This window comes from Heterocephalus glaber, unplaced genomic scaffold, assembly GCF_053883595.1.
Source record: "Heterocephalus glaber isolate CG9 unplaced genomic scaffold, H.glaber_assembly_v1.0 deba00001571, whole genome shotgun sequence".
Lineage (NCBI taxonomy): Eukaryota > Metazoa > Chordata > Mammalia > Rodentia > Bathyergidae > Heterocephalus > Heterocephalus glaber.
In genome coordinates, this window is record NW_028258356.1 from 10,839,352 (window position 1) to 10,865,146 (window position 25,795).

The 25,795-nt window shown below is 34.4% G+C and overlaps 1 protein-coding gene across 12 annotated transcripts in view; it reads right to left on the bottom strand.

Moving 5' to 3' along the window:
• Positions 1 to 25,795, bottom strand: part of Ppp1r12a (protein phosphatase 1 regulatory subunit 12A) — a 135,002-nt gene that overhangs the window by 67,659 nt on the left and 41,548 nt on the right. For all 12 annotated transcript variants that reach the window (XM_087192496.1, XM_087192494.1, XM_087192500.1 and 9 more), the window contains exon 2: positions 15,448 to 15,578. In XM_087192496.1, coding sequence (XP_087048622.1) covers positions 15,448 to 15,578 — 131 coding nt within the window. The remainder of the gene's footprint in view (positions 1 to 15,447; positions 15,579 to 25,795) is intronic.

A 25,795-nucleotide genomic window follows, 5' to 3' on the forward strand; every position in this document is an offset into this window, starting at 1 on the left:
TGAAATGTAATATAAAACTAAAAGAATATTTCATTAAGTATTACAAATAAATAAATTACTGTAGAGTAGAAAGACAGGTTGTAATTGGATTAAGAAACTGTGCTACACTTCAAGATAATAAACATGTTAATTATTCTGGCAGACAAAATCCCAAGCAATTAAGAAACATTTACCTAAAAATTCTGCTTAGGAATTAGAAAACAGTCAAAGGCTCCAAAGACTGAGAATAAAAAGAATACTCCAGAGTTGCCGCAGTGTGTTATATGAAGCACAGTTCAAGGAAATACTGTTGAAGCCACACAGATAATTCAAAATTTATATAAACAGGAAAGACAGTAAGAGAAACTAAAGAATGTTAAGTTCCAATGGCCGGCAAGAAGTGGGGCCTGGAGCTGTTCCTGGGCCAAAATGTATATCTAGAACTGTCATTTAAATAATAAACGAAATCCCATGGCATTAATTCTTACTATGAATAATTGCCAAAAACCATTCAAAGGTGATTGGGTAAAGAAAAGCAGAAAACCTTATGTTTTTCAGATTCAGGTTTAGTTCCCACCTATAAGTGTATCTATTTGACATTAATTCACTTAAACATTTGAAGCCTAACTTATAACTTACAGTCCTCTGTGGAGTTTAAATGAGTTAAAAACAAACAAACAAACAAACAAAAAACAAAAAAAAAACTACTCTGTTATGACATCACGCTAAAACATTACATTTAGAAAGCAATGTTTAAAGTAGTCTGTGCAAAACACAGGTCACCTGGAACACTAGACATTAACTTTGAGAAACCCTGAAGATACTGAAAATAGGCTAGATTTTCTCAGAACATCAAAAGCTGGGGTTACAGAAGCAGCCTGTGTGACTGTTAATTTGGAAAAATATGCAATACTTACTTTAAGTTTTCTTGAAAAGGAAAAAAATAGACTTTGCATAGAAGTTCCAAAATGATGGGTCAGAATATTGGGCTGCTTCTAAGATGGACAACTCTATTCAAATGGTTCAGGGTAAAGAAAATCAGACATATATATGCGTGTGTGCGTGTGTGCGTGTGTGCGTGCGTGTGTGTGTGTGTATTTTTTTTTTGGTACCAGGGATCAAACTCGGGACCTTGCACTTGTCAGGCAGGCATGGTGTCACTGAACTACATCCCTGGCCCTGACTTATATTTTCTTAACACTGGTTAATGATTTTCTTAAACAATACAAAGGAGGCCAATGTAGGAGATTCCAACTAGTGCAGGATGATATTCTTTTTTTTTTTTTTTTTAATCAGAGATCGAACTCAGGACCTTGTGCTTGCAAGGCAGGCGTGATACCACTGAGCTAAATACCCGGCTGCAGGATAATATTCTTAATCAACTGTAAAAATGAAAAAAAGGGATCTAGCAACTCTGACTTGATTAATAAATAAGCCTGAAAAATCAAGACATGATTTAAATGGAAATTTTACAAAATATGTATGTGCTAAGGGAAAAAAAATCTAGCAAAAAGTGTAAAGTTGCTAACAAAGCTATTACTGGTTGCAATTTGGCTATGGTATGTTAGATGAGCACGAAGAAATCGGTGTTAAGTGAATTTGGAAGACAAATTTTGACTGTCTTTATTCTGAATTTTGTCAAAAACCAAACTATACCAGGGATTATTTAAGACAGGGAAAGAGTTCATCTTAAGAATTGGGTATTTTAATAAAAACTCTGCTTCTAAGTTAGGGCTGGGGATGTAGCTGTGGTACAGCACCTGCCTAGCACACATGAGGCTCTGAGCCTGATCCCCAGCACATGTACACATACATACACAGTAGAAGCTGATAAGAACACAGAGAGCAATGAAGGAAACAAAAAGTTACTGCATCAACAAGAGCTGAGGAATTTTTTGCTTATTTATTGTAGGAAAACTAATATCATTTTAACCACTACATGAATTTTTTTTAAAAAAATGAGGAAGTCAGCAAAGTAACACTATAATAGCTGTATCTCAAAATAAATTACTCAGATCTATCCTGGGGATAGAAATGGTTAAACCCATCTACCTTGAACTTTTTAAAGATGGGCTAAGTAGAATATTTATAAATGCTATTTTGTGTTTGAGCAACAAAAATTACAATAATGTGTCTTTAGTGCGAATCCACTTTCCCATTTCATTTTGAAAATTCTACACCTCTATTGCTATTTAGTATTTAGTGGTTTTATTTTTTTGGCAATGTTCCTTTCACCTCTCCCAATGGAGAAGACATTATTGTCAGCACCACCAGCCACCAACTTCTTGAAACATCATAATCTGTTATCTGTGCCTCCTGAATGTTCCTTGTATCACCAACTTATGCCAATGCAAAAATGACTACCTGTGGGAATGCATTAACAATTGGTAATTGTCATGGATCTCTCTTTGAATCATTTCTGTAAAATACAGCTTTTCCCTGAAAATGTGGGCTTCATCTTTTATTCCTACAGTTTACAGAAGTCCCAGCAAAAGTGGCTATTCCTGTTACTGGAATTTTGGTCCAAATTTCATTGATACCTAAAATTTCTGTCCGGAAGTATAAAAGTATTACTTTGAATTGCATCCAATACAGCTTGGTGATCCTTATCATTATTTGCAAATCACTGAGTCTTGCTGCAGTCAAAAAAATCAAGTACCGTCATGGCTATACACTGAAGAGGGAAATATGAGTTTCTGATATCACAAATATTACCATCAACCAGCTACTGGTTATTTGGAAACTGTTACCAACTGTTTGGCCCAAACTTTGCTGCAGAACATATTATCAGTGACTGAAGAAAACCCTGAAGCAATAATGGAAAATTATTAAACAATGTTTGATCAACAATGTTCTAAATAGCACAGAGAATAATACTGTGTGAAAAAAAGACCTATAGGACATAAACAAAAACTATATAAACCTTTTATTTTTAACATTTTAAATTCATAAACAATGTACTCTGCTATAATATGACAGCTTAGATTTGATGAAATCCAGTATGTATATAAAACATACCCAAAATATTGCTGGCTTCCTACCTCACCTTTCTATTGGCATCTCAAATTAGGCCAAACTAAAGTTACTTTCTATTACATTGTCTCCTTCTTCCTCTTGGAATTCTGCTCTTTAGATCCCTTACTAAATTTTAACAGAATCATTTTCCAATTACAAAGAAAAAGGGAGCCAGAATAGTATAGTGGCTAAAAATGCAGAACTAAAAAGACTGTTTTGGTTCAAATCCTAGCTCTGCCACTTACTGTGTGTGATTTCGATCTATAAAATAACAATTACTAATATAGATCTATCATCCGTCATTCCAAAACAAAATGGCAAACTTTCCGTGTTTATAAAAGGAACATTATGTATTATACCTCCACTAGGTTTGAGGAAGCACTCCACAAACAAACACACTAATGTTTTTATTAGAAATAAATTTACCATTGTGTAATAAAATTACAAATAGCCTCCTAGTCATGGTTTGTTGTCATCTAAGCCTACACCAAACTTATAATTTAAAGCTCTTTGGAGTTCAGAATTGTGTGTAAGGGACGGTGAGGTAGTAGTAGTCCATTTTCATGTGACTGTTAGGATGACTAAAATTATGTTAAAGAACTGAGAGCAGTAAAAAAGCAAGTAAGTACTTTTGAACATTAGCTATTATCATCACCACCACTTTTGATTTTTCTGCCTACCTTAATAACTATATCGAATAAATCATAGCAACCCTTCTCAAGTTTATTTTACAATTTTTTTCTGCTATTCTCCATTTCTCCACTGCCCTAGCAGTCTTGTTCAACCTCCTTAATCTGTCAAGGATAATCTTCCTAAAAAAAATAGACTGAATATCATCTCTTTCTTAAAAATGGATCTTCACTCAAGGACAAATTCAGCATGGCATATAAATCCCAGTGTACTGTGACTATCTCTGTGTTCCATTAATGTCATCTCCTTAAAAATCTACGACTTCAAAGAAGGCCTTTTATTTAACACAGTCTGGCTGAATATTTGCTTGGTAATACAGTTATTAAACTAAAAAATGAAAAATCATATATATATATAATTAACACATTTACTTCAATATATAAGACAAATGTGTAATAATTTACTCATTCTTCAGTGAAGGCCAAACTTTTTCTTTGGGTAATGTCTCCATGCTGCCTTTCTAACATAAATCATATCTGTAATGCCTTATCTAAGATTTCAAAGTACCTTTAGTATGAAGCACAAACCTGAAGTTAATAAGCAAAGGAATATCCTAGATTTTTTTTTTCAGTATTTTAGTTTTCTCACCCACAGCTAATTCAACAGTAATTATAGGTCTTAATAGGCCTGGCCTTTTCATTTTTCCAAAGTATTCGACTTAGTTATCATAGCAAAAATTTCTTTTTTTGCGCTTTTCATCTGTTTGGTGGCCATACAATTAAATTACACAATGCTAATAGGCATTAACAGGCTGAAAATACATTCAACTAACTTTTTATAGACTTGCAATCCAACTGATGGAAACAGCCCGTGAGCTTAGTAGAAGTAGTCTATTTTTGCTGCAGTGTTCAGGTTATCAGTCACTATGTTTTAACAAAGACAAAGCAAATATTGTTAATACGGCAAGGGCCAGTTAAGAGAGTTTTACTGTATGTTAGGCTTTCCTAGGTAGTTGGCTCCCAACTCCCAAAGGCAAAAACTCTGCTCATCATTTAATGTAACTCCTCTAGAGAATCCTCTAGAATCTGTTTAATTGGCCTAAGCAGAATTATCTCTTCTTCCTCAGTGTTCCTGGTATATTTGCTGGTCTATTTATTCGATCAACTATTAAGAGCTAAATTACTTAAGGGCCGGGGATTTAGCTCAGTGGTTCCGTTGCCTGCCTCACAAGTGCAAGGTCCCAAGTTCAATCCTCAGTACCAAAAAAAAGAGTTAACTTACTTGATATGTATCTATAAGCTTGACAATTAGGAACTAGGTTGAGTCTTTTTTGTATCACAGTGTCCAACTCCACTATTTGAGATAGATGTGATATAACAGAAAAAATACATCGACATTTAACCTCAAGAATGAAGATTCAGTTCTGATTATGTAAAAAACGCAACAGGAAATATTCTCACAAATTTCCTTTAAAATCTGAATAAGGATATATGTAAGAACACGATCTTTACAGTTTTACTCAAGTATATCTAATTATTTCATAAAAAGATATTTTAAAATTTCAGTATTTTCATACTAGATTTAGTTTTCTTTTCTGAGACTTCTCAAAATGCATAATCTATTCTGCACTAACAAAGTATCATTAATGACAAAAAAATATGTAAATAAAACAGAAATTCACTGATTTGCCAACTTTCTTGTTGCCCAACAAACTACCTGCCACAATCAGTATGAGAAATCTCCTTTGCTCCTCTCATGTAAACAGATGTGCCCTAAAAGCAAAAGTTTATTTGTTAAATAATACAGGGAAACCAAGAATACATATTTTTCACTGGAAAGTGGTGACCAAAAATTACTGAAAAATAAAGTTAATTTAGCTACCATTTAGTAAATATAAATATGCGTCATATATTGTACAAAGTCTTATCACATCCAATATAATCTTCACAATAATCTCATGAAGCAGGAACACATTAATATTGCCATTTTATGGGTGAGTAAATAGAAATGAGTAATTTATCCAAAGTTAATAGTAATTTCTTGTAAGAATTAAGATTAAATCAGAATTGTCTGATTCCTCAGCTTCAGCTCTTCACCATTACTGTATATTAAAATGTTGCATGTGAAACCTGAAATTTGGAGAGAATTTCTGAAATTCTTAAAATTTATATTTTTTAAATTTCTATTTTGAAAAGCATCAAAAATAACATTATTGAATTTCAGACAGAAGAATCAACAGGTACAAAGATCATTAAACAAGATGCCCAGTTTGCTTAAAGGCCAAGGAAGAGGACTAGTGCAGCTACAGCAGAGAGCCTAGAGAAGAGCAGAGCCACAGCCAGAGCCAGAGCCAGAAAGTGACTGGGAAGCAAATCATACCCTAATAGGACACCAAAACTCTGGCTTCTACCCTGACTGCAGCATAAATCCATTAGAGGGCTTTGAATAAAAATTTGATGTTATCTAGCTTGAAATATTTTAAGGGATCATTCTAGCTGTTGTGAAGAAAACAAATGAAGGAAAGATGATAGTTATTCTTAGGAGGCAACTACAATAATTCTAGTGAAAAATAACATGGTACAGGATCAGGGAGAAATAAAAGAGGTGATGAAAAATAGTTAGATATCGAACATATTTTGAAGGTTGGGCCAACAAAAATCTTAAGGATTCTTTTGGATGTTTATGAAACAAAAGTTAAAATGAAGAATGTACAAGACATAAATAAGCCATCACAAATACTTGAAGTTATCATATCCTTAAATAGCCAAGTCTTTAAAATGACAGGACAAAGTTAATGAAGCTTTTTCCATGCTGAAGATAAGACTATGAAAATGCCATTGAATGTAATCCTATAAGCATTTTATGGGACACAGAATCTTCAGCAGCAGTGACATTAAATTCACTCCAAACATGAAGAAAAATATATTAAAGGTACAAATTAATCAAGTCTATTTTATATTCTATGAAACCATACAATGTTAGGTTAATATAGTGCTCATTTTCCTGATATTAGATGACATACTGCACAATAGAGTACTACACGTAAGAATATGGAGTACCTCTCTATTCTAGTACATGGTAATCTCTAGACTAGACTAAAACAAAAAAAAGCAAATTGGAGAAACAGTGTGATATTCTATCACTTACCTAAAAAGGGGAGGATTACTTTGGAAGTGGGGAATTTGAGGGGATCTTTCCTGCCTGAGTCTCCTGAGTACTGGGATTACAGGCACACACCACCACACCTGGCCAAAAGTAAAGACATTTTTAAAAACCACTTTATTTGGTCCTGTCCCAAGGACTTCAATGCCAACTTGAAGAGATTCTTCGGGACCAAAGACTGCATAATTTGCTAATAAGGATGACTGCAATGGATTGAAACACATCAAACATGTTCAAACACATAAGCTCCTGTTATTAAATTGCAAAAAAAAAAATTATTCCCTGTTAAAGGTTAGCGAGCTAACTCTATTCTAAGTATCAGTACAGTATACAGGGAAGAAATAAAGAATATAGCCTGTTTTGACAATAAAAATTGTTTTACAGGTAAAGAAATAGTAGATGTTTCTTTTATAAAAATGAAAAAAACAAAATGCTGCCACAAGACTCCTATATTTCTAATTATTTTCTTCAGAAGACTTGATTTTCAATGTTTTGCACATAGTAGCTTAAATTTATCATTTTGTTTATTTATGGTTATACAGTTATAACTAATTGATGGTTACATACTAGAACAATATACTGAATATAGTTTATTTGGCCCTAATCATGTCTTTTCTAGTACACATTTTGTACCCTGTGAAATGACTGGGACCAGCAGTAAGTGTTTCAGATTTTTGAATTCTGGAATATGTGTATATAATTTTACCAGCTGAGCATCTTAAACCCAAAAACCCCAAATTTTAAATGCTCCAAAATCCAAAACTGAGTTTCACACTGGCACCTCAAAGAGTTTTGAATTTTGGAGCATTTCAAATTAGGGTTGCTCAATCTGAATGTCCAGAATCATATTTTTAATTTTTTGATCCAAAGACAAAAACATTGACACGGAAATGTTTTATTTACTTTGATGTGGTAGTGAGACTTTTACACTGTCCATACTAGTTTGCTGGAGCTACCATAACAAAATATCACAGACATTGGGTGGCTTAAACAATAGGAATTTAAGGGCCGGGGATTTAGCTCAATGGTTCCTTCGCCTGCCTCACAAGCACAAGGTCCCAAGTTCAAACCCCAGTACCAAAAAAAAAGGGAATTTATTTTCTCACAATTCTGGCACCTAGAAGTCAAAGATAAAGGTGTCAGTAAGTTTGGTTTCTTCAGAGGTCTCTCTCCTGAGCCATTTCCTGTTTTCTGCCATCCTCTTCATGCAAAGAACCTACTGTTTTTGTGTCCAAATCACTTTTTATAAGGACACTCTAGTCTGAATTACAGAGGACCCAAACAGCCTCATTTTAATCATCTCCTTAAACACTACTGTATTCAAATACCAACCATATAAAGTATGTGTATCATACCAAATACAGTCATGTTGCAAGATACTGAGGTTTAGGATTTAAACATATGACTTTTTGGTGACACTATTCAACCTATAACCTGCTAAAAATGGAAAAAATGATGTTAATGCAATACATTTCAATTATCTGACCTGATACAGAGTAGGTTCATAAGTATTAACTTCATGACTTAAAAAAAAGTTAAAGTAATAATAGTTGCAAGAATTAAAAACTGGAGACAGTATTTATTCAAAGAATGCACATGCTAAGTACAACTTCAAACTCCCCTCAACTAATCTCATTTATTTATCCTCCATTCCATTCAGGAAAAGGGACGTTATTTTAAAAAACACACAAAAACAATTTTTTAGATTTCAGTACACATCTAACTTTTGTAGAAGCAGGAAGAGCTTGATGGTAATTATTTTGGTGAGACTTAAGGAGGAATAAATCAGCCAGAATTTAAAGTTCTATCATTCACCTATTTACTTCTTTCTTCTGCTAGGTTACAGACAGACGTAAATTGTCTAATGTCTAGTGATAAAACAGTGACCTTCAATTCTTTGTTTCACTACCTCCAACAGAGGCAAAAAATTTAGAATTCAATATTACTAATCATCCCCAAATCCTCAAAGTAAACAAATCTGGAATAATCAAATGATAGCACAATGGGACAGGCCAACATCAACCAGGCAGCTCCGAAGTGGCCCAGGCTTCCAGTCGTCTCCCTCGAAAATGTGCAGAGTTGGGTACCCAACAAGTAGCATTTGCTAGGGTCTCTGGGAGGAAGACTGCTGTGGTGGCCTTGTGGGCAGGATGTTCGAGGGTTTAGTAGTTGGTCTGGCTTGCAGTTGACTGTTATCTTTGGTGAAGGACACTCCACCACAGCAGCACTCAGAGGACCAGGTGCTCCTTAACCAGGCCTCAGCAACTATCTGCTTAACTTTGCAAGTGCTGCCACAAAGAAGATAACTGAATCAGTTGCTGAAACAGCACAAATGATAAAGAAATCCATAGAAGGAAAAAAATAGATGACATCATTGATAGGCAATTACAGGAGACTTTCAAAGCAGAAAAAAATTGAGGAACAATATACAAAGCTGTGCCCCCACAGATTGACTGTAATGTAGAAACAATTCAACAACAAAACTTTTTTTTTCCAAGTTCTTTTACTGGTATATTTTAGGTATACAATACGTTTAGATTTATCATTGGGTGTTTGTACCTGTACATGATGTATCTTGGTTTTTATTTTTCCCCATTACCTGTGCGCCCTTCACCCCCTCCACCCTTCCCTATTTACATAGACATCATTTCCATTTTTTCTTTTCTCATAATTTTTCCTTTCCCTTCTTTCCTTTCCCCTTCCCCTCCTTCACCCCTACGTCTTTGGACCTTTTTTCCTATTTCAAATCATTTTAATAATTTTAACCCTTATTTACACTATCCGTTTCTCACACTAGAGAAACTATTCAGTATTTACACATGTGTGTCCTATTTATTTCACTTAAGAGTATGGCCTCCATATGCATCCATTTAGCTATAAATGACTCTAGTTTTTCATTCTTTATGGCTGAGTAGTACTCCATTTTATATAAAACCACATCTCCTTTATCCAGTTTCCAGTTGATGGGCACTTGGGCTGCTTCCAAGCTTTAGCTATTATAAACTGTGCCACTATAAATATGGGTGCACATATATCGCTGTGGTATGATTCTTTTAATTCTTTTGGGAAGATACTCAGCATCAACAACAAATCTTGACCTTATCAGCTGACAAGAAAAATTTCCTTTGCAACCCTCTGGTATGCAGTGTCACTTTGACTTTGATCAGATGTACCCCATTGCTCTGCTCACACAGCAAGAAGAGGAGCTGCAGAGCAAGATGCGCTTGGCTCAGGTTCCCAAACTTGTGAAGGAAGAGGTGTTCTCTACTTTTATTGTGTCTCCCTGATCAAGCAGTCAATCCCGCTTACAGCCCTGGCCACCCAGCCTTATAGCAGGAGGAGAAAACTGTGGAGGGGATGATTTGCCTCTGACAGGTAGGTTCCAAGGAAGAGTCATCACTCAGGAAAGAGAAAAAGAACTGCTGTAAAAATATTCTTAGCTTAGAGATGCCAATGAGTTTGTCATCTCCTAAGTACCATAAATGAATGATGCCATCACAAAACCATCCTTTTCTCTCCAGAGAAAATTTTCACTTTTCTCATTGCCCTCTATCTGACCCAGCTTGTACATGTCTTCCTTACCACATTGTTTTCTTAGTACGTTTGTGCACGTAATTCTTTTTATTCCCTTTCTCCTCCCAACTTTCCTCCATCTTTTGCTTCCCTTCCTTTTCACAAAAAACTATCTCTCTGTCCCAATTATCTATCTTTCATTTTGCTCTTTATTTATACTTTGGGTTTCTCGCATAAGAGAAACCATGTGATATTTAAGCTTATGTGTCTGAATTGTTTTACTTAGTATTATGGTCTCAAGGTACATCCATTTTCCTACAAATGATTCAAATTTATCCTTTATGGCAGAGTAGTCCTCCATTACGTAAAACACCACACTTCTTGCCCTTTCCCATGTGGCCATTTTGTACCTTTTGTCCTCCATTCCGACTCAGCCCTCTCCTCCTGTTTCTCACCCTTTAATTCTACTTGCTTTCTAGGTATGCATAGTCTGCAGAAGAAGTTAACCCATCCACTCTGAGCTCGACACTGCTCAGTTAAACACTGGAGTCTTTTTTATGGTGACACATTACCCCTGGTTGTGGAGGACAGTGTTTTAGCATATGTAACACTAATTAAAATAAGGAATGTACTTTGTGTTGGATTGATTTTAATGAGGACCGGCTATGTACAGATAGGTAATAATTACAAGTGGACATTCATCCTACAAGAAGGTAATTTAGTTCATGAAATCCTAGATGATTAAGCGAAAGAGTGTGTCCCAAGGGACAGGTTGTACAGATTCCTAGAAAAGGCTCTGAAACTGCATCTAGGATTAGGGAAACGTAATAAAGTTGCTGTACACAATAAAAAAAAAAAGACCTATTTTGTTCATAAAGCAGTTGGAAAAGAAGAATGTTAACTGACATGTTATAGATGATGAAGAATCAGACAAATCAGCAAAATTTCCTAGAAGTAGCACTATGAAACAAGCTCCCTTGAGAGCTTAGTAGGAGCTATAGAAGTAATGCAAGAGGCAAATAAACCACTGTAGGAAAGACATACTGACACAAGCTAGTAGGAAATGTTACAGAATTAAAAGTATTCCAGTACTGACAGAATGAAAATAGTGAAATGCAATGCAATATGAGAAATGAGTTAAAATCTTCAATCATATGTGCTACACACCTTGGCCAGCAGCATAAAAGCTAACGAATGGCAGGATCAGGATTTGCAACCAACTCCAAAATACTTCACTTAGCAGAGTGATCACATGCTCTATTTTCTTTAGATCGTATCTAGTTTTTTACCACTGTGTCTGTTTATAACCATTACCTCTATAAAATTCTCAGATCTGGGAATATCTTTGGCCTATCAAGCCACTATGATACATTTTTTTACCGAATAAAAACAGGGTTTTATTAATTATTTTCACTCAGTGAAATTAATTGCTGAAAGAGATTAATGACGCTGATAAGAATAACTGAGTATTTGGTGAGACTATCATCACATTAATATACAATCCAGTATATACTAAACTTTTACAAAAATACTGTCATTATTTTTAAAAAAGACCTCAGATGGCAGAAATATCAAAAAGGGAAACTTATTATACTTCTAATTTTACTATGATTCAAAGAAACTGTGGACTTAAATATTTCATATATTCCACAGCCATAAATTCAAACAGACTGACAAAGCTCTAATCAACTTTAGCCAAAACAGGTCACCTTTGTCTGTGTAAGTCTTGTGAAGCATATTCCACTACCTTGCCTTCAAAAAATTTTAATAGTTACATTACTGATAATAGTATGTGCTTATCCTTCCTCATAAATTTATTGGCATGTAAAAAGAAATATGCCAGTTAGATGCTTTTCCTAGCTGGAAATAATAAAGCCTAGAAGAGTTCCTTAAGGGAAAGTGCGCACCATTAGAGGGCTCTCTGGGGAAGGTTTCCCTCCTTGATATACACAGAATATGGAAAAGATATTTTTACCCTTGACCTACTTTGTCCTTGCATGGGAATGTGCAAAAACACAATTTTGGAGCTGCGTCAATCATCTTGCAGCCAAGAAGAGACAAGGCTAAGAATAAAGTCCATATCTGGGAAATTCAGAGGAAAAATGGAAAGATCTCAGGTCTTTGTTACATCACCAAGCGGCTTAATCAACCTGAATGCCCTTCCTCTAAACTACATATTATCTGATACAAATGTCCTTATTCTTCAGGTTATTTAAAATTGGGCATTCTGTGCCAAATGTTACGAACACCTTGCATATTCCTGTAACTAAAACCAGGCTAACAGTCAAAGTTGTCACTGAACAGATGATTTACCTACACTTGAGGTGAGTTAAGAACCAAGCCCAATACATCTGGGCCAATGGGCCACTATAAGCATTTCCACTGTAATGCCCACATTGGTCAACTGATCACCCATTTAAGGGAATATAATTACACACCTCAGCCTATGCCTCCCTGCTCATAGGGCTTCTGTATGCACATAATGTCTCAAAAACTTCACATTATTCTTGCTATAAAACTTGGCCCTTTCACTGATTTCCACCCCTAACAATTGTCCTGTTTGTCTTAACAGAATTCTACTAAAAGTTTTGGGGTAAAGGTGGCTCACTATCATACCCTGTCTAACTCCCACTGTTGGCTTTCCCACATTCTTGGAAACTCCATTCTATGAATTAATCTTCTAATCTTAGTCACAGAAATTTAATAAACATTTTTTGCTGCTTGAGAATGTACTGGAAAGCTTTACTCATGCTCAATAAGCTTATGAAAGTGCCTCTTACAAACACATATAGTACTTTTCCAAAGGGACCTAAAGAAATAAAAATTTCTCAAGGATAAATATGGGTGATATAAGATTTTAAGGGTGAGGTTTTACCTTAGTTGGTAGAGTACATACTTAGAATGCACAAGGCCCTGGGTACCACAAAGATCAATCAATATAAATACATGATTTCATAAATAAATCTAAAAAAAAAGTAAAAGAAAAAATTAAATGTCTGAAGAGTCTGAGTTTTCATTTTCTCCAAAGAGATTAAAAAAAAGATAATGGTAAAAAATTAATACATAATAATAGGGAGGGGAGGAGGGGTTGAAGGAAGGGCAGGGGAATGGGGAAAAAATAAAACCAAGAGAGATTATGTAAAGCTACAAATTTCCAATGATGAATGTCATTATATTGTATACCTAAAATGTACCAATAAAACAAAAAAATTAATACATACTATTTTACACTATGTTTGATAGATTACCTCAGGTAAGCCTCAATAATTCAGGAAATACTGATTTTATAGAGAAGAATACTTACATTTAGAAAAATTAAGCCATCTGTCAAGGTCACATCACTCAATAGTGGTATAAAGAACATTCATAATACATATTATTTGACTAAAAGCCTAAGTATCAAGTCTTTAAGTATAGGTGAAGATAAATGCATAATTATCTATTATTTTTCTATGAAAAAAGAGATCTAAGACCCCTACTGAGTGTATGTATCAATCAGTGATCCAGTAGCTGGAACACAAACCTCACTTACAATTTAAAGGAGGAGAGTTTTAATTTGTTTCATGGCCTAGGGGATTCATGCTGGCTCCAAGGCAGAAATTTCATGGTGGAAGCACATGGTGGATGGAGCAAGGCTGCTCAGTCCAGAACAGCCAGGAAGCAAATCAAAGGAACAGTGCCAGAAGAATGAGCTAGGGGCCTTTTATAACACCCACGGCCACACCTACATGACCCACTTAAGACACACCTAGGAGTAGGCTTTACTAATCTACCAGGCACTTCTTAATCCAGTGAAGTTCATGAATCAGAATTAATGGTCCCACAGCATGGGAAGTACAGAAAGGAGGTAAAAAAACTTGAGAACCATGGTAATAATTTTGAGTAATCACTATTGTTTTGTGAGGGCCAAGATTTCCTCAGCTTAAATATAAAGAAATCAAGGCTCAGAAAGGGAACAAATTATTACAAGATGCAGTGCAGTATCAGAGTCAGTAATACAACTCAACTTATTCATTTTTCTGACTTTCAGGCCAGGACCTTTTCATTTCACAGTACACTGTTTCCTTTGAAAATAATGTATACTATTTCAATGTAGGCAGAGAAAGAAAATGAAATGTAAAGAAAAAATTATGAAAGCTTATTAAGAAGGATTTATAATAGCTCCATGATCTGCAGTTTCACTTTCCAAAGTTGCAGTTACTTATACTCAGCTGTGGTCCAAAAATATTAATATTAGTCTTGACACTTTGAGAGCCCACAGAACTTGTATTACAGTATCTTATAATTCTTCTAACTATTGTTGTTAATCTCTGAGACCAATTTATAAAATAAATTATCATAAATACATGTATGTAGGAAAAAATCATAGTGTGTATATATGTACACATATATAGGGTATGATATTATCTGCTATTTCATGTATTCACTGGAGATCTTAGAAGGTATTCCTTAGGGATAACAGGGACTAATGTATGGAATGGAGCTACAGTATCCAATATTTATTAGATAAGGATTGATAATGGACAAATACGCTTATGGTTTGTATATACATAGTAACAAAAAAAGCTGATGAAAAAAACTTCAAGATAGCTATACTTCCATGTTAAATTTTGAAGAATGAGATTTTCTTGGAAAGTGAACACACAGTAATGGTAATTGAGAATATAATGATTATTTATCACTAAATGCTCTAAAAAACAAACTTTTAGAAAACAATCAAGAAAAACTAAGCAGACTAACTGTAGTATGTATCACATTCTCCTACAGTAGAGTAATCCAACTAAAATTTACTATTGATTTCTCCTAACAATTCATAATTATACAGGGATAGACTAGACTGCTAAATATTAACTCTGAATCTTTTGACAATACTGTATCTGTATTCAAAAGAAAAAAATGGTAATGGAGAATATGTACGATTACTGATATTAATATAAAAATACCAAAGGCCAAAGATACTTGAAAGATAAGATCTGGCACTGCAAAATTCAGTATTTGGACTCCCAAGAACTACTTACTCTCTTTCTCAGGAAGAATAATTTTCATAAATTAAGGTAATACATGGATTCACTCATAAGTCAGTAACAATAATTTCCTATAAAATGGTAGATCTTTAAGATGAAGCTAAAACACAGAGAACTGGCTTACTCTGCAATATCGAGATATCCACAGGAAGCAGCTGCATGTAGTGGTATCCAGCCTTCATTATCAGGTTGATTAATATTTGCTCCATTTTCTACCAGAAACTTCACCATATCAACATTGTCATCAATGCAAGCCTAAAAACAAAATAGAAAGCATGACTGGAAAAAATTTGAATCATTACTCCAAATCAAAAGAATAAAATTTCTGCTCTATAGATTTTAAAAATATAAATATTATCTGTAAATTAATCTATAACTTTCTTGATTTCATAGCCATCAAACAGGTCAAAGCTACTAACTAACTTGTAACAGTCCTTGCTTACATATACATCAATAGTGTGCATTTGATTTTTTTTGACTTTAATGTGCATTTTTCTTTATGGTAACCCAATTAAGAAAAAAATATTAAAATGAGAGGAATCAAATATTATGATTAAGTACCAATCATATCCTCTAGAGCAGTCGTCCCCAAAGTGGGATCTGCTAGATTTCTGAGGGGAATGGCAATATCCTTTTATGGAATTAAGAAAGCTAAAACTATATTCAAATGTTATTAGGATATTATTTCCCCTTTTTTTCACTTTATTGACATGTACACTTGAGGGTACAAAAATCAATAGTGGTAAAACTGCACACATCTTAGCACAAATCAAGGTAGTGACAAAACTGAACAACCACTTCTATTAATAGTTACTGTACTGACCACTATGCCCTCAAGTTTTTTAAGCTGTTTCTACTAATGAATATCCTTAACAAAGCAGTGAAAGTTACAAGTTATCAAATCTTGACCCTTGAATATGTATATTTTTAATATTCCGTAGAAGATGGCAAGTGTGCATTAAAACAAGTAAGTTGTCTTGAGGAGAAACACTTATGCAACTGGGTTGCAAGCTGAACTAGCAACTTTCCACAGAATATTACTTTTATTTAAATGAGAAATTATGGTGAGCCTAACTTCGATTTGTGACATTTTCTTGAAAGTGAATGAGACCGTCACTTCAAAAAAAAGCAACTAACATCATTATACAACATGCAAGTAACAGTTAGCAATGAGAAATTCAAGCTTTCAAGAGGAAATGAATTAGCCATTTAAGAAATTTTACTTATATGAGAAGATTAAACAAATTAATAAATATTTTAAATCCAGTTTTAACCTGCAATACAATCTACAGAAACAAAAGTTCACCTGGGATTTTCAATAATTCTTAAGAGTATAACAAAGAGGTCCTGAGATAAAATAAAACATTTTGAGAAACACAGTAAATAATGGAGGAACTTTTATCAACAGTTTGTGCCAGATAATGATATTTGCTTTCATTATTATCCTCACAAAAAACCTCTAAGGTACTCACTGTTCTCCATGGTTGTTCCTAAGGTCACTAAATTTCAGACATAGAAAGCACCTTTCTATTCTTTGACCAGGTATCTTGGAGCTCTTGGTCTTGTTCTCACTGTTGCGCCCTAGTTGTGGGCATGCTGATTTATTTTTCATCACACAAGTCCTAAACTAGATGTTTATTCCTCAGAAACAGCTCTTCTGGATGTCTTTTATACGTAATTTCTATTACTTTATCAACACCAATACTCACAATTATCTCCTTTGTATTTATTTTCTACCTCTAAGCTCCACAGAAAAGGAACTTTGTCTCACTCATAACCCCAATCAAACCTAGAACAGGGCCTGACATACCAGAAAGTTATCTATAAAAATATATTTTTTTCAAATGTGTTTTGACTATTCTTCCTTATGTATATTTTACCAAGTTAGCTTGATTTTCTTGCTGTTCTCTACTTGGATGCCATGCTTTTCAGCTTTGGTGTCTTAACTCATTTTCACTCACAACAATGAATGTACACAAGAAAAATCATGTACAAATTCTTCCCATCCTTCAAGGCCTATCATGTCACCTTATCCAAGAAGCTGTCCAGCTAACTGAAATATCTGTAATTGGCATGTTTGGGCATCTCATAATGGCCAATATTTTCTACTATATTATGACTATTTACATATAAATGTATCTGTGTCTTTCGTTGTGCAGGCATGGCTGCCTCAATGTCCTAAATCAAAAAATGTTTACCTTTCATGGTCATTTTGACTTCGGAGAACAGAGAGAAATCTCATGCTGCCAGATCCAGTGAATAAGGTGAATGAGAACACACCATAACATGTTTGCAAGCCTGGCTTTCTGCTGGATAGCACTCAGCAGCATTTTAATCACACCTCATAAAGACACAAAACAGGACTTCCAGAAGGGGTTCAGAAAATGCCAAAAATGATGGGATAAGTGTATTTGAAGCAAGAGGAGTATTTTGAGGGGAATTATTGGCAATGTGTCCTTCACAGTAATGTATTTTTAAATTTAAGCATTCACATATATTTTGATCAACCCTTGTATATTATGGTTACTGATGTGTAAAATCTTAACTTTTTAATTTAAGTATAGTCCTATAAATGAAACTACCACTAACAGTGTATTTATTACATGGCAAATACAATAAAAATACTTCACATTGGGCTGGGGATTTAGCTCAGTGGATTCACTGCCTGCTGTGCAAGCACAAGGACCTGAGTTTGATCCCTGGTACCAAAAAAAACAAAAAACAAAAAACAAAACTTCATATATGTCCTATGGGACAGGTTGTATTTATCAATATGCACTCAATTTATTTCTGAAAGGCTTTCTGGATTTGCCAGTATTTATGATCATTATAATACAGTCCTTATGCAGATAAAATCACCATGTATTAGCAGAACCTCTAAGAATCTGAGGCCAAAAAAGTATGTGATTTGGGGAGGCTGGATGGAATCTACTCAAGGAGCCAGTTTCTTCCCTTTCTAATCAATACAAAGTCACTATTTCCCCAGAGGGCCAAGTGATTTTTTTTTCTAATTTGGTTAAAAGGGGTAAATTAATTCATCAGCCACAATTTTAAAAAAAATCTATGATAAATATATAACTGACACATAATTAGGTCTATATGAGCTGATGGCTATCCCCTCTGAATTTTAAAAAGTATTTCTAATTAATAGACATTTATTTAGACTCTCTTCAGTTTACTGCCAAGAGATCTCTGTGGGAAAAGTGTGCTTCCCATTTAAATGTACTTAAAAAAAATCAAGTTTATTAAGAATCCAGAAAGATTTTTAAATAGCTACTGAAAGTAATAAAGATGGGTGTGTCATAAAAAAGGGTTCTAGCAGATTTTGCTGCACATACAACATTACTTGCATTTATCTATCCCTTTAAAAGAGCCTTAAAACTTGCACTTTAACACCTGGCCAGTTTTTAACCACCAGAGTCTATGTTTATATTCAGGAAAAGAAACTGTTTTCTGTGAGGGAAAATACATCATCAACAAATATATGAATGGTAGAAACAAAGAGAACAAGTGGTGGTAAGACACAAAAGGTCCACTAAGGGATAGCGTCAATTAGGAAAAAGTGTGGAGCCGGCTGATCACATAAAATGAATCAGCACTGTAACAGGAGCGATGCATAAATGAGTTAGTTCTGTGTGTATCCTCATTTTGAAAAGGAAGTGTTTGCCTAAATGGCAGTTTTATGATAAGGTCATCCCTGTCTACTATGTATTAAAAGTATAAACCTTCCACCATTTTTCCCATACCATATATTATCACAAAATATTATACACAGTATTTCTGCTTTTTTATCTGTTTACCATATATTGGCACGAAGGCCTGATGAGAACAACTCTTGGCTTTAGGTTCTTGTTCTGGCTCTGCCACAAATTTTGAGGCTCTGGACAAGTAACTTAATCATTTTGGGCTTTGGTGTCTTATTCTTTCAAGTGGAGGGAAGAGGTTGAAGGGTGTATTATATCATTAAAATTCCCTTCCGTGTTAAAGTTCTTATGTGCCCATGCTTCTTACCTCTCTAACAAGTTTTAACCTTATGGTCTCAAAGTGCCAGAACATAACTCACACATAAGAGAAGATAAATGAATGTGTAAATAACATTTACATATTACTTGAGAAGAGAACTTTGTGTTTTTCCTGGGGCATTGGTTAAAATGAGAAAGTTTAGAAGAGATTTGAGAACCATAGCAATAAAATAAAAAACCCAAGAAATCTAGTTGTATTGTATTAGAAAGTAGTTTACAAGGGCCGGGGATTTAGCTCAGTGGTTCCACCACCTGCCTCGCAAGGACCTGAGTTTGATCCCTAGTACCAAAAAAAAAAAAGAAAGTACTTTAAAAAATGCTATCTGAGACAAATCTAATGATTCAAATGACTTAAAACAGTACTAGAGCTAGATACAAACATAATCATTAATTTCCCTTAAGATACTGATTAAATTTTATTCTCTTAACTTTTTAATTCTCATCTCTATGTCGAAATAGTATCTTGATTTTTATCAATATACAAACATAAAACTCTATTCAATAAATGTGTATAATACAAATATGATTATTGTTTTAAAAGAATAAGCAAACAAGAAATGCTGCCTTATAAAAGGATATCTTGCACTCTACTCCATCAGTAACTGTGGCTCAATTCACCAATGGGGTAAGGAGAAAACATTTTGGAATTTCAAGATGATGTTTTGGAAATGCTATTCAGTTTTTAAGAAGAGGGATGACAAGATCACCAGAAGCAGTATGAAGAGGACAGAACCTAAACTAAGCAGTAACATACTCAGAATGGGACTGTATTAAGAGAAACTTAAGAGAAATATGCAAGACTTAATGAGAGACTGAAGAGCAAGGGGCAGGGAGAAGCAGCCATTCATAGAGACATCACAGATTCAAGGCACAGAGGAAAGAAAGAGGATGACATCTGAATTTTTAGGTGTCTTGATCTAACCATGCAGACTTAGAGCTTTGAAAATAAACGGGAGATAAAAATATCTACTTGTGAATTATATGCATTGAGGTAATAATTAAAATAATGGGATTGAAATCACTCATGTAGAGTGCAGAGAAGTGATTATGAAATGTTAAAAAGGCTAAATTAGGGCCGGGGATTTAGCTCAATGGCGCCACACCTGCCTCGCAAGCGCAAAGTCCTGAGTTCGATCCCGGAAAAAAAAAGGGCTAAATTAAATTACGACCAGTATGGAGAGGGATCTAAGGACGGAGAGGGAGGGGAAGGGGAAGTAAAAAGGATTACGATAGGATATAGGTACACATATGTACCAACTCTCCATGATAAATGTATTCACTACGTACTGCAAACATGTACAGTATTAATAAAAAAACAAAACAAAACAGGCATTTGTGTCATTTTATTCAATCAGTAGAGAACTAAAAATACAAAATTCAAAACACTAGTACTGAACACAAATATATGATAATATCAAAAGGATGTAAATACAGTTACAGAGATGTATAGTTTATTATGCAATCTCAGAGAAAGTGAACTGAAAAGGAAAGGATAGTCTGGGAATATTTTCCTAAAGCTGATTCTACATCTGAGTTTAAAGATGTAGAGCACAGTAAGGTGAAGATAAAGGTAAGGAGGACCCAGAATAAAGTCTTATTTGCCATCTTATGAATAATTCTTTGACAATGATGATAAAAGATTTTTAGAAAAAAATTATCAATTTTTAAAGTTGAAGAAGGCAATATGCTTAGCTCCTTAAAAATTTTAATATACAGGAACAGCTATTCTCTAATAAATGAAACACTAATTTTGATTACAAATATGTATGCTTTGAACTCAATATAAAAACATCAATAAAAACACCTGAAGCAGTTAATGTTAAATCTGTTTCTTTTGTTTATAAATGTAAGGTTTTTGAATGTTTTAATATAAAATGCTAAAAGTGCTGTCACAGCATACATTATATATGAATCTCAAATTCACAGAATAAATTGTTCAAACTGTTCTCCTGAACATTAAAAGGTCTACAAAAGAAACTGGCAAAGCATACCCAGAAAAATACCGTTGCTAAGAGAATCAAAAGCTAACACACGCAGCACATTAAGAGACACATGACTTGCTGACTTAAAATATCTTACTAAATTTGGTCTGTTTATTCAGCCTTATAAGGAAAGAAACAGAATGAAATCAAATATACTTCCAAAATCTTATCAAACATGGTTTATCCTTTTATTGAATGCATATCCAGAGCAATTACCAATAGTAAATGGCTGTGGGAAAACATTTTCATTAATTCCAGATACAGGCAGCAATGTTAACTTGAGCTGCAGACTCACTGAAGAAAGTAGTTCAAGTACAAAAAACTTCTGTTTTTATTGTTCCACCCATGTTTACAGGAAAAAGTTGAGAAAGTTGATGACAAAGAGTTGAATAAAGGGGTTAAACAATGCTCAAAATAGAATCCATGGCTTAAAGACAAATATTTTGTAAAATGTGTGTAGCTTGAAAATTCATTAAATTTCATTCCTAAAACAGATCAAAACAAATATGCTTACCAGTTATGTAATTTAATTGGGCAAAAACACAATCACAAAATTAATAGCATTTGAAATAAATGCTGACACTGTTATATTTCTTTTCATGAAAGTGTTTTTGTAAAAAACACATACTCCAGAGCCATATTGCCTGCAATTAATCCAGTTCTGCCACTTACTGCCTGGGAATCTGTTATGGTTTAGATCTAGAATGCCCCCCCAAAGCCTCATTCGTTCAGAGGTGGGGCTTTAGGAAGGTGATTAGATCACGGGGGCACTATAGCTGGCTTGCTGTTAACAGGTGGGGTCAAAAGAAGGGGGATCACTTGGCGTAATCCTATATTATCCCCCTCAGCTTCTCCTTTGGGTCTCTGCTTCCTGGCTCCCATGACAAGAGGAGCTTCCCTCTGCCAGATCCTTCCACCACACCACTTCTGCCCTCGAGCAAGCCAACCACGGACTATAGACTAGAGGACTGAATCCTCTAAAAATCATAAGCCAAAATAAACTTCTCCTTTAATTTGTGGGTTGCAGATGAAGACAGTGAAGAAATGAAGAAAGTGACTAAAACAGTGTCCTTGAGTAAACAACCTGTGTACCATAGCTTCCTCTGAAAAATGAGGATAATAACTGTACACCCACTATCTCAAAAGTTTACTATAAGAAGTAAAAGAATGTACACAGCATAGTACCTGTTATATTCATACAAAAACACAGTCCATGTGCTAAATCTTCCCTGCTTATTTTTTTTTAATATTTGCATCCAAGAATACATTTTCATCCTTCGATAAATTAAAAAGCAAAGCTAAATGGTAGAAAACTCTCAAATATTTCTTTTAGTACCACTTTCGGTAAAAGTTCCACCTAGGAATGATTTCTAAGAGGATGACTAAGTTTTAAAAGATGTACTAAGAAAACCGTGGAGATTCCAAATCTCCTGCAAACTTCTGTAAATCTCCATACAAATTATATACGATACAAAAGAATAAAGCAATAGAAAAGACTTAGTTGTACATAAATGAACTACAGCAATTTATGGTAAAAATGTGATCATAGTCAAGAATTGAAATGCTTGTGCCTAAACATTAGTAACATGGTTAATTATGGATAGGTAAAAGATAAATTAATTTAAATGTATCAAGTTGTCTTAGTCAATTTCCACTTCACAGAAACAACTCTTGATGCCCCTTAGCAAAGCCAAGTTCAAGCCATGGGAGCAGAAATTTGTGGTTATACTAAGAAATAGTTCATGCTCCCAACATTCATTGTGACACAGATGTCAGTGAGTACTAACTGGATATTGTCCAAGTAATGTTTCTATTCTATTTTAAGGAAAAGTGAAGCTGGATATTTTAAAAGGGTATTTGGGTGTGGTTTATACAAGCATGACAATGAAGAACTTCAAGCACTACTGCTATTGCTAAATAATAAGAAATAAATACCTTGGTGTTGGGTGTAGTCGCGTATGTCTATAATGCTAGCTACTGTGGAGTCAGACAGGAAGATTGCAAGCTCTGGCCAACACTGGCAACTTAAAAAGACCCTGGTCTCAAAAGAGAAAGGGCAGGGTGTGTAAGCTCAGTGATAGAGTGCTTGTCTAGCATGCACAAACCCCTCCCTGGGTTAAATCCCAAGTAACATAAAAATATTTGAATGAATGAATGAACAAATGAATAAATAAATATCTTGGTCTTGCAGTAAGACTGGCAAATAAACAAGCATATATAATTTTAGGAGGCCATTTATTGTAGTTAGTTATGAAAACAAGAAAGAGTTCGGTGTTACGAAGTTTAAGTTTTTCTACCTTTCTATTCTTTTACCATGTAGGTATCTGGGAAATCTAGACACAACAAAAACCTGTCCTTTAACACATGTTCACAACAGGGCCATATAATTCATATGTCTCACTGGCAGGCAGCTCTGAACCACAGGTGGTAACAAGCTGGTGGGAACATGTTAAAAAATGGCATATATTCAAATGATCCAAAACACAGAGTAAACACAATGTTAAAGCCATTGGAAATTCTTCACTTGTAAAGAGAAGTTTGAGCTTACATCTCCTAGAGAGATTAGAGAAGACAACAGTGCCTGTCAGACAAAAATACTGTATGTATGTTATGACTGAATGAACCAGAGATGAAAAATACAGGCTATAAAAAAAAATCTGACAAAAATATTTTTTGAGACTTTAAAAAAAAGTGTCTACAGAAAAAGTAATTTCAGTATTGCTCAAACATTACTCAAGGAACACTATTTGAAAACACAAAAAAACTGGAAACTGTAAATATTCAAAGATTAAACTATGCCTTTTATCTATTTTTGTTTAACAATTCTATGATTTTCTTTACTGATAAACATCAATGGAGTACACAGCAAGTTCAATCTTGATTTTGAAAGGCCAACACTCGTTTAGGGACTCAGCAACTGAAGAGCATTTCTTTCTTTCTTTTTTTTTGGTACTGGGGATCGAACTTGGGACCTTGGGCTTGCAGGCGGCCACATCCCTGAGCTAAATCCCTGGCCCTGAAGAGCATTTCTTTAAAAATACACATAATTTTCATTGCCTACTACATACAATGCATAAAATCATCCATTTTAATAGATACAAAGACCAGCTCTAAGGGGAATAGTCTATTTGCTTGGCATACAACAAGTACATAATACACATGCAGTGAATCAAAATAAATTTATGATCCAGTGTGTATATATGTGTATACAAAACTATGTTAAGCATTGTCTGAGACACACTTCCTTTATGTACTTTTAGTCTTTACTCCCAACTAGATTATAGTTGCTTAAAAACAGAAACTGGCTTATAACTCCCATAATAACTAACAGTATTATTTCAATAAATGTTAATGGACTAAAATAATAATGTAGTCCTGTAGCATGACCAATATTTTTTGTGTTTTTTGTATCCGGGATCTAACTCAGGATCTTGTGCTTGGGAGACAGGCGTGGCCCCACTGAGCTAAATCCCCGGTCCATGCCCAAGTTTTAATTAGGAAAAAAGCAGACAAAGTAGAAAACTACTGTAAGCAGTTTATGCAAAGTAATGGACAGCTCAGTGTGTGAGAAGAGACAAGTCACTGAAAACTTTGGAGAAAAAAAAAATCTCATGCTTGATCTCATTACTTTCTGAACTCCAATGATGGGAAAGCAGTTACAGTTAGTTGTTTTCCAGTTGAATCCTGTATTCTATCAGACATGGTCACAAACCCAATAACGGGTTTAATCAATGGATATACTAACAGAAAACTGTTTATTCTAGTTTTAGGTCAAGAAATAGAATCTAAATACTATCTTATTCAAATAAATGGGAGAAATAAATTACAAAAGCATATCCATAATGACACAATTCTTGACATTGACATGTATAATAAAAAGTCTAGAAGAATACAAGCCAAGTTAAGTTCCTGAGTTATTTTCCAAAACTTTATCTATAGTAAGGATATAAAATTCTTACGCTTTTCCAAAATAAAAAAATTCAGTATTTCACTATCTAATTCTGATGAACTTCTTCAGTCTTCTGCAAACTTGGTGGGCAATAAAGAGCACAGATTCTCCACTAGTTCAACAAATCTCTGAGTACCCACTATAGCCAGACACTATTTTATATGTCAGGAATTCAAGAGTGAGGGATTGAGACCAGATTTTTGCACTCATACAGCTTACAGTCTAGCAGACAAGAAACACAACCAAATGCACAGTAACAAAAGGAGACATAGTTTTGTAAATGCAAAGGACTTAGATACTTAATCTACATTTGGAGGGGAAAATAGAAATCTCTTGAGAGTGGTGTCCAGGAATTCTCATTTTAAGGAAGTCCCTGTCTAATCTGTAAAATACACTAGATTGAAAACCACTGATAGCCATGGTTACTGATGTTGAGAAATAAATGGCAAGACATGAGCACCCTATTAAAAATGTGAAGAGAAAAGCTAACGTTAGAATCTAGAGTAGTAAGTAAAAAGA